Source organism: Rutilus rutilus (genome assembly GCF_951802725.1).
Source record: "Rutilus rutilus genome assembly, chromosome: 8".
In the NCBI taxonomy this organism is placed as follows: domain Eukaryota; kingdom Metazoa; phylum Chordata; class Actinopteri; order Cypriniformes; family Leuciscidae; genus Rutilus; species Rutilus rutilus.
The window spans coordinates 22,033,647-22,048,519 of NC_140222.1; the positions used below are offsets into that span (position 1 = coordinate 22,033,647).

At 37.5% G+C, this 14,873-nt stretch overlaps 1 protein-coding gene across 1 annotated transcript; it reads left to right on the forward strand.

Moving 5' to 3' along the window:
• The first annotated feature begins 12,320 nt into the window (after positions 1–12,320).
• Positions 12,321–13,950, forward strand: LOC311296305 (uncharacterized protein). Its single transcript, XM_084418009.1, has 5 exons — positions 12,321–12,454; positions 12,553–12,882; positions 13,055–13,174; positions 13,310–13,404; positions 13,502–13,950. Exons 1-5 carry the CDS (start codon positions 12,427–12,429, stop codon positions 13,571–13,573), a joined length of 645 nt encoding a protein of 214 aa, XP_084274135.1. The 5' UTR covers positions 12,321–12,426; the 3' UTR covers positions 13,574–13,950.
• The last annotated feature ends 923 nt before the right edge of the window (positions 13,951–14,873 follow it).

Here is a 14,873-nt window from a genome sequence, read left to right on the forward strand (position 1 = left end):
ATTTGTTCACCCTTTTTTCCTAAAACGCCTGGACTAAACGGAGTATGTGTGAAACGGGCGTTTAAGTGTGTTCGCTGGTGTTTTTATTCTGCATTAACACTTCTGCTCAGATTCATAGTAAAATATTTTACTGCATATAAATTAAACACTTACAGAATGAGGACGGCACAGCTTTTACTCTTCTGTAAGTTTAAGTTACTCAATGTAGCTACTTTCACTGTGATCTTCACATGACTGGATAGTTTTGGTTGAAGGTATTGTGTGTTTTACTGTGTGTTTTATCTTCACAGTTCTGCTGGTGTGTCAGACTACACAGAGTTTAAGAGATAAGCGGGTGAATTTAGGGGAAAACAGATTATAGGCTACATCAGCTAAATTCTATGACGAAAGATTCAAAGACAAATATTGAGCCGTTTATTTATTAGAAACATTACGATGAATGAATCGTAACTCTACAGTTCAGCGATAGTTATCTCAGTAGAAAGTATTTTAATATAGTCTTATACCTGAAGGTAATTTATATAGCGCTGTCCATACGTCATGATGACATGTGCAGATTTTCCATATTAGGGTAGAGTGGGGGAAAACGCCCCCCTTAAGGAAAATGTGACATTACAGTGAAACAAAACATAAATGTGACTAGAATTGCCATCCCGGTTTTGAGTGACTATGGCAGGAGTTATTCACCAAATATTAAAATTGCTCAGCCTTCATAATTAATTAGTATTTTCACTGAAAATATTTTTGTACAAAGGGGGCGTTTTGCCCCAGCGGTGGGGTAAAACGCCCCCCAAGGTGGGGTAAAATGCCCCCTTTCTTACCAACCAGTTTGCTTCATAGATCAACAGCAAAATTAACAGACAATAGTTTTTAATCTCTAAAGGTAAAAGGCAAGTAATGTATCAACATGTATATATATTAATATTTATTTCAGCAATGTTCAAAATAGGCAAAATTAACTACCTTCCAACAGTGAGCAAACTGTGCTAGCAAGCTAGCTAGTTAATGCTCACTTGAGGTAATTTTTTCATGTTTTGTTCAAATATTTTGATTGTACCACCTAGTTATACTGCATTAAGTGTAAAACAAAGGATTTGATAGACAGAAATATTTTATTATAGTAATTATGATAGAGAAACTATGCCCCCAGGGGGGGGCGTTTTACCCCTCAGCGTAGGGGGCGTTTTACCCCACAAGCTATGAGTTTTTAAAAAAATGTTTAATTTTTAAAATATAATTATATTCCTTATAAATAATATATGATCTCAAACTACAGACTTCACTATTCATCTATCATACATCACTGCGATATCCTGCAGAACAATATTCTCTTAAACACTTATTTACTAATATCTGAAAATTACAGCATTTACCCTGTAATCCTCTTCTCTTCAAATGTGTCGCTGGTGTCAGCTTCTCCATAGAGATTTGTATATCCCCGTTATCAACGTAGTGCATAGCAACAGTAAAAATGTATCTTGACTACTTTTAGTGGTTATTTTGGGAAAAACAGGTGGGGGGCGTTTTACCCCAGGGGGGCGTTTTCCCCCACTCTACCCTATATAGTAAATCTGCAGTAAGATTGTTTACTACGAATCTGAGCAGAAGTGCTGATACAGAAATTAAGAAGAAAAAGGAAAACCCTCCCTTGAGAAAGAGCTTTAACTGACCGACTATACTGTCTATTATTACTAATACTGTCTATTAGTATTTAAGATCTGTTCCAATAATAACCCAGCAAACACAGAACGTTGGCACAACGTAGCCAACCTTCTAACAACGTTTTATCAACATGGCCAAAAGGTTGCTATAAATACGTTGTGTGGTGAAGATTGTTACAGCGTTGTCACAATGTTGACATTAAACCACCGTTCAGGGCCATTGCTTAAGGTTGTGCCCAGGGTGTCTGGACGACCACTGGACTACATATGTAGCCTACTCGTCACTGCCCTGAAGCGGGAAAATCAGACTTTTAAATTCCAACCACCTGTTGGGCTCATTCTCATTCATCATCGAGCAAGGATATGTGAGTATTGCGTTTAATTTAGCCTACCTCAGCTATCAAACACAACCTACAACTTTAATTTCTAATGTGATTAATGTAGCCTCGCTTGCACTGTTTAGTTTGTCATTTGATTTTTCCGCTATCTCATTCGTTTCTTTGCTCCTCTGGATTTGTGGATGTTTCCCCGGTTCCGACCTTTATCGGCCGGCTTTCGGCTACTGTCTGCCATACAGACCCGGTTTTGTTCATTAAATGGTCTGATCTGCCTTTGCTTTTTATGTTTTATTTATTATAGCCTAGGCTACTATAAATTTGTATATTCGTTTATTTCTCTTTTTTTTTTTTTTTTTTTTTTCACAAATGTAGGCTATTACTTTTGGAAGTGCAATTTGATTACCATATGCAGATTTAATACAGTTGAATTAATGAAACTTTCTGTCATTTTTACTCTTCAAAGTGTACACTTGCAGATGTTGATAGCCCCATTAAATAATAATATAGATAAACAAGAAACGATAAAAAGTGGGGGATATAGCAGCATATAAAAATATTGTCAGAATGTCGTCTCTCAGTTGCTGAATGTCGCGCAACAACGTTGCTACAGCCCTGTCGCGTCTTACAATTCTACGTTGTTACAATGTTGCGAGCACGTATACAGCGACGTTGCCATAGCAGAAATGCAACGTGCCAGAGACGTTGCCACAACGTAAATGTGTTTGCTGGGAACCAACTGCAGAACCGCAGAACCATACGTCATAACAGTGTGAGGACGACAGCTCCCATAGATATCATATAAAGGCTAGATGTCTTAAGGCGGAGTCACTTCCGGCATCACCGGCGGCCATCTTAGGACAGGGCTCTGTGAATTAAGGTGAGTGAGCAGCACGCACACAAATCCTCTTATCTCGCTGAAATCTGGACGGATTTACAAACGGTTTGGTTTCTTACAAACGTTATTAACGTGGCTATAATTCTGAATGCTTAAACATTTTGAACATAATTATTCATATGTATGCAGTATAATAGCTACATCTCTGACGTTTATAACAAACCAAACCGTTTGAAAATCGGTAGAAAATTGAGCAAGTTATGGTTATTTAAAAGTACATGCACCATGTTATGAGTGAGCGAGCACCCTGTCTTAAGATGGCCGCCGTGTGCGGATGTCGAGCTCCATTGGCCAGCAGCGCGGACGAGACATCTAGCCTTTATATGATATCTATGACAGCTCCAGCCTGACAGTCTGATGCCGGAAGTGGGCGGGGTCAAAGTCTGATGCCGGAAGTGGGCGGGGTCAAAGTCTGATGCCGGAAGTGGGCGGGGTCAAAGTCTGATGCTGGAAGTGGACGGAGTTCATGTTTAACACGGTAGAACAAGGAAAAGAAGAAGAGAAGAAGCTAAAAATAAGTTATCTTTGTTGGATACAACATACTTAAACGGCTCTAAGTATTTTGTAAGTTAATATTCAACAATACTATTGATCTGTCATTGACACCATTATGAGAACTGAACTGAGCTGGATGATAACATCACAGTTTTCTCCAGAATGGCTAACGTAACGTTATATAGATTAATTAACTGAATGAATAACTTTTTTACAACAGAAATGAATCAACACCGAACCTACTTAAAATGGATTATGACACTATTTTGTTCTAGATCTGCCGAGACAAACTTTGTTGCATTATTTTCCTATGATCCGTGTAAAGCTGCTTTGAAACAATCTTTATTGTAAAAAGTGCTATATAAATAAAGGTGACTTGACTTAATAAATGTGACTAAGTGAGAATTGTGACGATGCCAGTTGATCATGTATTGTTATTTTACAGTTGGATTGCATCACTTTGTTACATATATGGTTTGTTTGTGATTTAATTTGTTGTTAAGCGTTGTATTTTATAGCATTTGTTAACTTTTCTGACCATGAGAATTGCATTAATTGTATTTTATTTCACCTACAGAACCACATAATTCAGAGAGGTTCAGCGCTAACACCTTTGGAGCAATGCACGACATGCTGCAGAAATGTTCACTGCCCTTTGTGTGATAGCAGTATTTTTAAACAGACAAAACGGGACAAATTGAATAATCACATTAAAATCCACTTAAAAAGGCTGTTGTTCATGGAGGTATGAACATCTGGAGTTATTTTTTAATATACAGTGGCAATAGATATTATTTTACATTTATCCATTTGGCCGACGCTTTTATCCAAAGCGACTTGCATTGCATTTCAAGGTAGCCTACACATATTTAATAGTAGTCCCTTTGGAATTAGATGGTTTTCTGCATGATTTAGACAAAATATTAAATTATCTTCATCAACGTTCAAGGTGACACAAACAATCCACACTGAGACTTAAGCTAACAAAACACAAACAATTATATATTTCTGTATTTATATTTTGTTATTCATATCTATGAATGCATCCCATTAAACATGCAAACACATAGGATAAGTTTGAGTAGGGTTGGAGTTAAAGGAGATGAAAGGCGCCTCGGGATTAACTCCATTAGTATGGAGTTTTGATTTATTTTATTTATTTTTCACTTGAGAATTATTGTTAAATGTGTGCCTGCATAACTTTTATAAGATTTATTTTCTTTGGTTTGATTTTATTTTGTATAACTTATTTATTATTTAGTTTGATTTTGTATTTTTATAAACCTTTATAAATCCCAACCTTTGTTTTCATATCATTTTTTTGTTTTAAGCTTTGTTCAGTTTATATTGTTAACCATTTGACTCAACAAAACAAATGGATAAAGTATAATTTTAACTTTTAAAAAACTATTAACATTTGTTAATAGTAGTATATTGTATTTTGTTAATAGGACAAAACATAATTCTTATATTTTATCATATTTGAGATATTACATTTTCAATTAAATCGTTTAAATGCCTTGCATGCGCCCACTTCCGGATTCAGACTGTCAGGCTGGCGCTGTCGTCCTCAGGCTGCTATGACGTATGGTTCTGCGGTTCTGCAGTTACACCTATCTCATCTGTGTTGGTGAAATTGTATTTGGAAAGTGTAAAAATCAAGTGACTCACATCGGCCGGTTCAGTGATTTACACTGCAAACTGACAAAAAATTATTATCATTCTTGTTTGTTACATCCAGATATTTTCAAATGACCAATAATTTCTGTCACTACATCCCATGATTTTAGCAACTCAGAGAGACAAACATTCAGAAACATTATAAAGATGATTTATTTTGAAAGATACATTCAAAATTCAAAAAACGACAGATTTTAGTCGTTTTTTGTTATGAACAGACAAGAGCAAATTATGTTTTAAAGTCATCGAGAGTTCAATGATTACATTTAATGTTAAAATCAGCACACAATTGTGATCATTAGAATCAAACAGCAATCAATCTGTCAGTAATATTTCATATTCAGATATGGCAGCACTTCTAGATATTCTGAGGAACAACAGTGCCGTCGGTCTGAATGGATGTTATTCTTCTGTCACGCAAGATTCTTGCATGTTTACTCTAATCTTCAAATTCAAAAAGTTTTCACCCCCGGCTCTTAATGCAGTGTTTCCTTCTGGAGCATCAGTGAATGTTTTCACCTTCTGTAATAGTTGTATATGACTCCCTTAATTGTCCTCAGTGTGAAAATATGGATCTCTAAATCATACAGTCACTGCTGCAAAGGGTTCAAATATGCAAAAGATGCTGGAAAAAGGTATGAAACTAGTATGTTTGCATAGTGTTCATCTTGAAATGTTAACATATTTTGCCCAATGTGACACACTGTATTGTATTTGTCAATACTAAGGCCCCATTAACACTGTTTTCAACAAAAAAAACTGAAAACTTTTTATGCATTTTGGCTGATGATGTGTTCAGTTCAGTCTAAGCCAAATTTCCCATCCTTGTAGGGAAAGTGATGAAATTCATTTCCATACTGTCTGGAAATAAAGGATTTGGGTGATTCATTTACCGGCCTAAACAATTGTGTAACCACCTGGGGTGCGTTTCCCAAAAGCATTGTTAGCCAACTTATACGGTCACAATTTCAATTGAAATATGTTTGGTTGGCTTTAGGAAACCGCACCCCAGATGAGCTTGATTTGAACTTTTGACCCAATTTTCACTTCTTTTTTTTCAGACTATAATTATTTCATCAAACCTCTTTTTTAACTATTGAAAATTTTATTTTGGATGTACTGAACATTTCAGCACATTTGGTTTCTTTCTTTTAAAACTGTAAAAAACAAAAACAAATTATGCTTTTAAATTGTACATGATCCATCTTTATTTCTATAGGATAATATTGTCACGGCTGGTTGAAGAGCAGGGAAGCAAATAAAGCTGGATCTAAATGCAGTAGTCCTTTATTTCCAAACTTAAACCAGGATAGAACAGGATTCTCTGGATTAAAATACGAATGGAACAACCAACTTTACACGACGAATACCAAACAAAGACTGACAGAATGCAAGCTCATAATATCAAACCAATCAAAGCAACGAGTAACAGGTGTTCAACTTAATCAAACAATAAAAAAAACATGGAAACAAACCAAAGAACACAGACAGCCAAACTCAAGACTAAGGGGCTGTTTACACAACACCGTTTTCAGTAAAAAATGTAAAACATTTTATGCGTTTTGGCCGTTCGTTTACACAACAATGGTGTTTTGGGTGCCTGAAAACACAAACAGTTTGAAAACGGGTTTCAAAGTGCAAGGTTTTGAAAACGGTCTCCGTGTAAACAACAAAAACGCGAATCTCTGAGGACGATGACGTCATGCACATGCAATAGTTTTTCATCGCCATCTAATGGCCTGACTGCAGAACACAACGTTTTTTTGTTGTTTTCGCGGATCCATGCGAATGGGGATCATTTTGACAATGGTGTCATCTGTAAGCGGAAAACTCGAAGGAAAAATTTCTCTGTTTTAAGCATATTGTTGTCGTGTAAACGTATCCTAAAACACACACACAAAAAAAAAAACATAACACTGACACCTCCCCCCATCAAGAAAGAGCCTTAAGTTGAACAGAGGAGGGCGGGAGGGGGCTTAGGCGGAGGACGTGGGGCAAACAGAACAAGGCCTCCCAGAGGAGGGAGGAGCCAGGGCGTAGATGAAGGCGGGAGGAGCCAGGGAGTAGCTCCCTGCAGGAAAACCAGGTTTCAGCCCACGGTGGAGTCGAGGGAGGGAGGAGCTATGGTGGAGCCTTGAAGGAAGTACCAGGCAGAACCAGGGGGATGACTGACCTATGCCTCGTTTCCACTGAGCAGTACGGTACGGTATGGGACAGTACGGTACGGTTCGGGTCTGTTAACCATGATCTGGCTAGCGTTTCCACTGCCAACAGTACCCTTACTTGATAGGCGTGGTGTTTCGATCGACGTCATTTTCGCGCGAAGAAGAACATAGTAAACTACAATGGATGACATGCAGCAGATCTTATTCTTGCTCCTCGACATGTTTGTCACAAGAAGACAAGCGCCGACATTAGGCTTTTCTCAATATCAAGTACGCAAAGTTTGTACTTGCCATGTGCGACTCCTACATGCAAATGGTAGCCTACAGCGCGTTCTTAAAAGCGTCGCTGATACACCGGTTATCTCGGTTACTCTGTATGTACATTTTAAGCAACAATAAAACGAAATATGTTATAAAACACCACTCTGCCTCTTTTCGTTTTCATTTAAATAAATTAAACATTATAGGGACACAAATGTGGTTCATGCGCAACGTTATTCACTGCACGTTATACGTTCTATTTATAACGAAACGAAATTTAAAACACAACCCTAACGTTACCTCTTTTCGTTTAAAAAAATAAATAAAATAAACATATTCCAGGCAATATATGCATTTGTACAAATGTTGCAATAAACATCAGTGATAATCTTGTAATAAAAAATGACAAGAAACCATATTTCTTTTTGTAAAATTTCAGTTTTATCAATAATAGCCTATATAAAAGTTTAAGTAAAGTACAAGAAGCTATACAATAAGAAATAAAGCAAACAATTCAGTCAAATATCCAAATGCAGTGCTCTAACATTACAAGTAGTTAAACACAAATAACGTTAAAGGGGACGTATCATGCCAAATGCACTTTTTTTAGCCCTTAAATGCATTTTGTTGTATATTTGGAGTGTTTAGAAGTACAGAAAATATGAAATTATTCTCCTCAGGTGCTTCGTTGATATCTTTATATTCTGTTTTGGTCATATTTTTCAACCTGTTTCGATTTTTCTGTTATCTATGACGTTTTTTGAACTATTACGTCACAGTATTTGCAGCGGAACTGCCAAATAAGGACATTGACTTCCGGCCCAACACTTCGAGTAATCCGCCATTTTTATTTCTCGCTGCAATTTTGTAGTCCAAGCTAAAGGATGCAGAAGTTACGAGAGGGTAAGTTAAAATGTTCGGTTGTTGGATGTAGTAACCCACACACTTCATTACACCGTCTAATGTAGATAAACTGCCCATGTTTAACAGAAAGAACGAGCAGAGAGAGAGACCCGGTCGCGCGCGCGCTCTCTCTCTCTCTTCAGAGCCAGGCGAAACTGTAAACAAGACTTCACCGTCTCCAAACTAGACGCTGTCTTGCTCTCTCTCCCTCGCACATATTAATCAAAATAAATCGACACGGTGGTAAAAGGTCGGAAGACCAAAGTTTCATGTGTAAATACAGTACACACCAGTGCGATACATCCATATAAAGACGTTGTTCTACAGGTTCGTTGTCTTCATTTTCATCTCGCTCCGGCTCCGACTCTGGCTCGAACATGTAAGGCTGGCTGGACAAGTCTTCCGTTGTTGACATTTTGTTAATAACGTGTGAATAAAAAGTTTCTGTGCCGCTAGATAATCGTATCTCTGCTATCAAACTACAAAAATGGCCGAACGGGGTGGAGTTGAACCTCTGCAACCTGGAGAGGGGGCGGGGTATGAAGTGTCTCAATTGTATTTAAAGAGACCGCACCAAAACGAGTTGCTCTCAGACGGACATCAGAAAAGGGGTAGAAAAGGGGCCTGTGGAGCTATAATAATGAAGAATTCAGACCCAAGCATTGCAGTTCCGCTTTATATAGACTACAAATGTATGATTTATATGTAAAAAGGAACAATTTAAAAGCATGATATGTCTCCTTTAATATAAAACTAAACTTAGCCCTCAGCCAAAACGATTGACAGGGAACTCATTATATATTCACGAGACCAAAGATCGCCCGTTAGGTCTACACAAAACGAATTATATCTTATGTTTAACCACTACCGTCGGAGTCAGCGACGAACGCCGAGGAAAGGCTCATCCAGCCGGGAAACATGAGCGCCGAGCGCCCGCTGAACGCATGGATCTCACAACCGGGGGAAAAAAAAATCATCTTTATAAATAAACCACAGATTTGAGCTTTAAACAACTACATTCTCGCCTGAAAAACTCTTAAAATTACATTTCGTGATACAGTAACAGTAGTATTAGATTAAACTGTATATTAAAAAATGGCGCTTCTTATGTTGTCATTCCTCTTGTAGCACGCGCAAGTGACGATTCTCTATCAACCAATCAACATCCTGCAGTGAGTCTAGCTCCACCTTTTAGTACCGTTCCACTGTGCTAGGTACCCCAATGGAAGGGTACCTAAAAAGTGGTACGGTACGGTTCGGAATTTTGGTACCATTCACAACTTTTTATAGTGGAAACGCAAATAAATGCGTACCGTTCCGTACCGTACCGCTCAGTGGAAACGAGGCATAAGACTGAGCTGGTGGGGGTGGAGACCCAGGTGGAGCCAAAGAGACCAGGTGACACTGAAGGTCCAGGAGACCAAGGGTGGAGGGATAAGTCACAGATGAAAGCCCGGAAGTCCATGGCAATGGCAATGGCAGAGTGACGACTGACTAAGGCTGAGCCAGAGGGATGAGGAAGCCTGGTGGAGACATAGGGACAACGGTCCCAGGTGGAGCCAAGGAAGCGAGGAGCCAAGGTGGAGCGTCTGGTCGACAGGCCGAGGTGGAGTGAAGGACTTGGAGGTTCTAGGAGGGGCTAGAGGGTCGACACTCCAGGGCGGAGCTGGCGAACTGGAAGCCCAAGTCAGATCCGGGATGCTAGGTGCAGGCAGCTTAGGAGGAGCCGAGGGCTGAATGGAGCCAGCAAAGGCAGGAAGAGAGTTCAAAATGGCTTCTTTGGCCAATACAGGGCAGGCAGAAAGTTTAAAAGCGGCCTCCATGGCCGACATGGGACAGAGAGATATTTCAGGAATGACCTCCTTCACCGACACGGAACAGGTAGAGGAAGTTGGAGTGGGAGACAGGGAGGAGACACCACAGACAAGACAACACTATAACTTGGTGCAGGGTGACGACACAGGCCTGGTTATGGGTGGGCTCTATCGGGCTACCGGGGTGAAGAGGGGCATAGGTGTAGTCTGGGATTCCTTTGTGGCGACTGACGAGAGGAGGAGGATTTGTACTGCCGGTTTAGTATTTCTGTCATGGCTGGTTGAAGAGCAGGGAAGAAAATAAAGCTGGATCTAAGTGCAGCAGTCCTTCATTTTAAAACTCAAAACTTAACACAACACTCAGGATTCTCTGGATTAAAACACGAACGGAACAACCAACATTAAATGATGAATACCAAACAAAGACTGACAGAAAGCAAACTCATAATATACAAACCAAACAAGTCAAAGCAACGAGTAACAGGTGTTCAACTTAATCAAACAATAAAAAACCATGAAAAAACAACAACAAAAAAACAGACAAGCAGGCGGTCAGGCAAACTCAAGACACAAACAAAACCAAACATAACATAACACTGACAGATACCACAAATGTAAGTATTCAAAATTTTCAGTAATTTCAGTAGCCCCCCCCAGACAAGAACCTTTATACTGTAAAAAGTGGTAACGTGCATTTGTTAAAGAGCAATTGTTTTTATTTAACCCCCAAGTATTTGTTTTTCTTGGTATAAATGAATGTAATTCAGTGAGGTTAAATAATATTTTTGGATTTAACTAAAACCAGTTAATTAAAATTTTACCATTTTCATCCAAAATGAAAAAAGCACAATTTGTTGATTTTAGGGATGACTATGGGCAGTTTTAAAGGAAAGAAACCAAATGTGCCAAAAATGCTCAGCACATCAAAGAAAAAAAAGAAAAAAAGAAATATGGTCTCGACCCAAAAAAAAAAAAAAAAAAAGGGAAATGAAAATGAAAATAGGGTCTAAATTTTAAATCAAGCTCATGTGATGGTTACACAATTGTTTATATAAAACTGTTTAATATAATATTTTTTGTGGGAATTAGCGAGACTGGGTAAACCCAGCCTGATCTGCTGGCAATTTGATTTCGCCCTGCAGCTCAGGCTGGAAACCTGTACATTTATCTCTGCTGCTTCCTTTACAAATTTGCAGGAACCAATCACAGACTGGCTTATCCACTTGCCGCGCTATTGGCGGGTTTAATCCAATCCGTTACGGCTCTGTCCAATTCCTTTTAACCCCTCGACGATGCTCAATGGCTTCTTTTTAGCAAACAAATCGCTCGAGTGGGTGTAAATACCACTTCACTTTCATTTTTTTTTTGTGTGCATACACTGCAAAAATCGCTCGATTCCACTGCTGCTTCTGCAAACCGCTGATCAACAAGTTTAGTTACACATTTCCTGCCTGGAGTTTTCGCATAGCTCTGCAAAGTGGCCTACTTCACCCTGATAGTTGGTCTGATTGGTTGAAGGACTATCCAATTGCATACAGACTCATTTGAACTATGCCCGTTGATCACGCCTCTTGTTGAGTAGAAAATAAAGAGCAGACTCCCCAGACCAATGTTCAATCTTAAAAGATTGAGCTTGGTCTGGTGATAGCCAGACTAGGAATTAGCAGCTAATGTATGTCTTTTATCTTTTGTTAAAAGGTCAGACGTGAAGTTTCATGAGCGTGACAGAAGAATAACGTCCATTCAGACCAACGGCACTGTTGTTCCTCAGAATCCACTGACCGATCATGAATATCTAGAAGTGCTGCCATATCTGAATATGAAATATCAACATACTGACAGATTGATTGCTGTTTGATTCTAATGATCACAATTGTGTGCTGATTGAATATGGAATGAAATAATGACTCTCAAAGACTTTAAAACATAACTTGCTCACATATCCATAGAAAAAAATCAACCTGTCAGCAATTAAAACATCAAAATAAGTTTTATAATGCATTTGTCAACACAACTTTCTATATGCAGTTTCACCGGCACAGATCTTAAATACTTAAAGGCCCCTTACTTCTGCAAATACTTCAGTTCCAGTTAAACTACATCTTCTTTTCAAGGGAGGGGTTTCCTTTTTCTTCATTTCTGCATCATCACTGACTTCTGCGCAGATTCGTAGTTAACAATCTTACTGCATACAAGTAAAAAAAAAAACACAGAATGAGGACGGCGCAGCTTTTACTGTTCTGTAAGTTTAAGTTCATGCATGATTTTATTGTGATCTTCTCATGAGCGGATAGTGTTTTATTGTTGTCTAATCTCAATAATCTGTGTGTTTCTTCACAGTTCTGCTGGTGTGTCAAACTATAGAGAGTTTAATAGATAACCGGGTGAATTTAGGGGAAACCGTGACTTTAAACTGTGGGATTAGTGTAAAAGAGATTTTTTGGGTTTTCCAGAAACTAACAGATTCTCCAGTGCTGATAATGCGGACTTTCACATCAGAATCTACATCAGCTCAATTCTATGACGAAAGATTCAAAGACAAATATTCATCACTAACTTTGAGCCGGTTATGTATTAGTAACATTACTAATGATGAATTAGGAATATATTATTGTGCAAAAACAGCCCCAATTCTACATCTCAGTGACGGAACCAGACTTTACTTCACTGGTAAGTGTATAAAATTATCTTTGATCTGTTGTAATATCAATAAATGATCTAAAATCATGCACATTATGTATCAAATTTGTATTTCAACCTTTATTTCTATCAGGTCTGTGTAATATTGATGCATGTTTGATGTTTAAAAACACAAAACTTTTGTATTTTCTGTTCTTAACAGAAGCTGCTCAAGATCAGAATCAGACAGAAGTGAACAATAACTCGCAAAGTCCGAATACACAACAAACTCTGATGATTTTATATGTCATACTGAACATTGTGATGTTTTCGGCAATAATAAGTGAGATTTCTGGGTTATATGTATCAAATAAAAATAATCTACAATATAAAATATCTTTCTTTTAAAAGCTTTGTCTTACATTCCTTTAGTGATGAATCGTATAATGTTTAATCAGAAATGTTGCTGGTATTTTAGGTCTATTGCAGATCAAACTTCAAGTGTGTAAGAAAACACACCAACAATATCAAGATGAGGAACTGGAGCAGCTTTACAGCACAAATGATGAAGAGGTAAAACACATCTACAATTCAGCTTTATTTATCACAGAAAAACTCAATTCTACATGGACATTAGCAGCTAATTATTATTTTTTAAATAATTCTGTAGTTTTTTGAAGTGGAGTTTCGTCTGTCCCATTCGACCAACAACACTTTTGGAAAAAAGCCTAGACAAACATGATCAAGAGTGAATCCTCTCATACAGTCTAACAGAAATATATTCTGACAAATAATGAGTAAAATATTATTAGCTTGATTGTTGTCTGTTTTAGGTTGACTGATGTTATAGATTGTTTTCTTAAGCATGAATGTAATGCACATTTCAGCATTGTTTCTCTTTGTTGTTGTTTTTCTTGATAAGTAAATTCTTAGGAATTCAATTTCTGTAATAAGTTGTTTTTGATTTTTTGAGTGTTTTTATGTGAACTCACAATGATGGAAAATGGCAAAAAGCAAAGGCAAATATGTACAGTATAGGCCTAGAGTATACAGCGCGGGAGCCTTTGCTTCATTGACGTGTTATTGGCCTCAGATCAAAATGTATTAGTACACAGAAAAGTGTTGGTGACATTTTTTATTTTTTTTAGTAATATAATACTATTATAAATACATGAGTATACATTAAAGTATTAGTTCATGTAATCTTCTAAATAATGAAAGTAAAATATCGTTGTTGTTTGTTTAAGATCGACTGGTGTTTGTTTCCTAATCATGTATATAATGCAAAATTCTCAATATTTTTTCAGCACAGCCTTTCTTTGCTTTTGTCTTGATAATTTCTTATAAATGAAATATAAATACAAGTTCTATATGTAGCTTTTGAACACATGCAAACATGAGAGAACCAACGATATATTAATAACTTATGCTGTGGTCATTGTATGTTTTTTCTTATAAGCTTTATGTTTTTCTATGCATTTTATCTTGAATCTTTAAATAAAACCTGTAGCTTGCCTTTTTTGCCAAATAAATAAATAAATACCATAACCAAGTTTAGTGTTTTGTTCTTCCCTCATATTAAAAATATTTAAAAAATATAAAATGTTCTCATATATCATATTTTCACTGTTCAGGGGCCATAAAAAAAATCCCCTTCCGTACGTGACTTTTGGGTTTATTATCATATTTCAGTGTCAATAATAGGTATTCTACTGTAAATAAAACTGGACGTCTTCTGGTTTTTAGGTGTGTTTTTCGTGTCTTCATTTTCTCACTGCATTCATCCGCTCTGAGTGTGTTTTTTCACAGCTGCGGGTTAGTCGGCTTCAACTCTGGTCTGGTTTATATGTTAAGTTTGTGTGTAGAAACATCAACGCCTGAGCCTTTTCTATCTTTGTCTTCGTCTCTGACCTACTTCATCGCTATTAAGTGTGTGTGCTGGTGTCCTGTTTTTATTCTGCATTAACACTTCTGCTCAGATTTATAGTAAAATATTTTACTGCATATAAATTAAACACTTACAGAATGAGGACGGCGCAGCT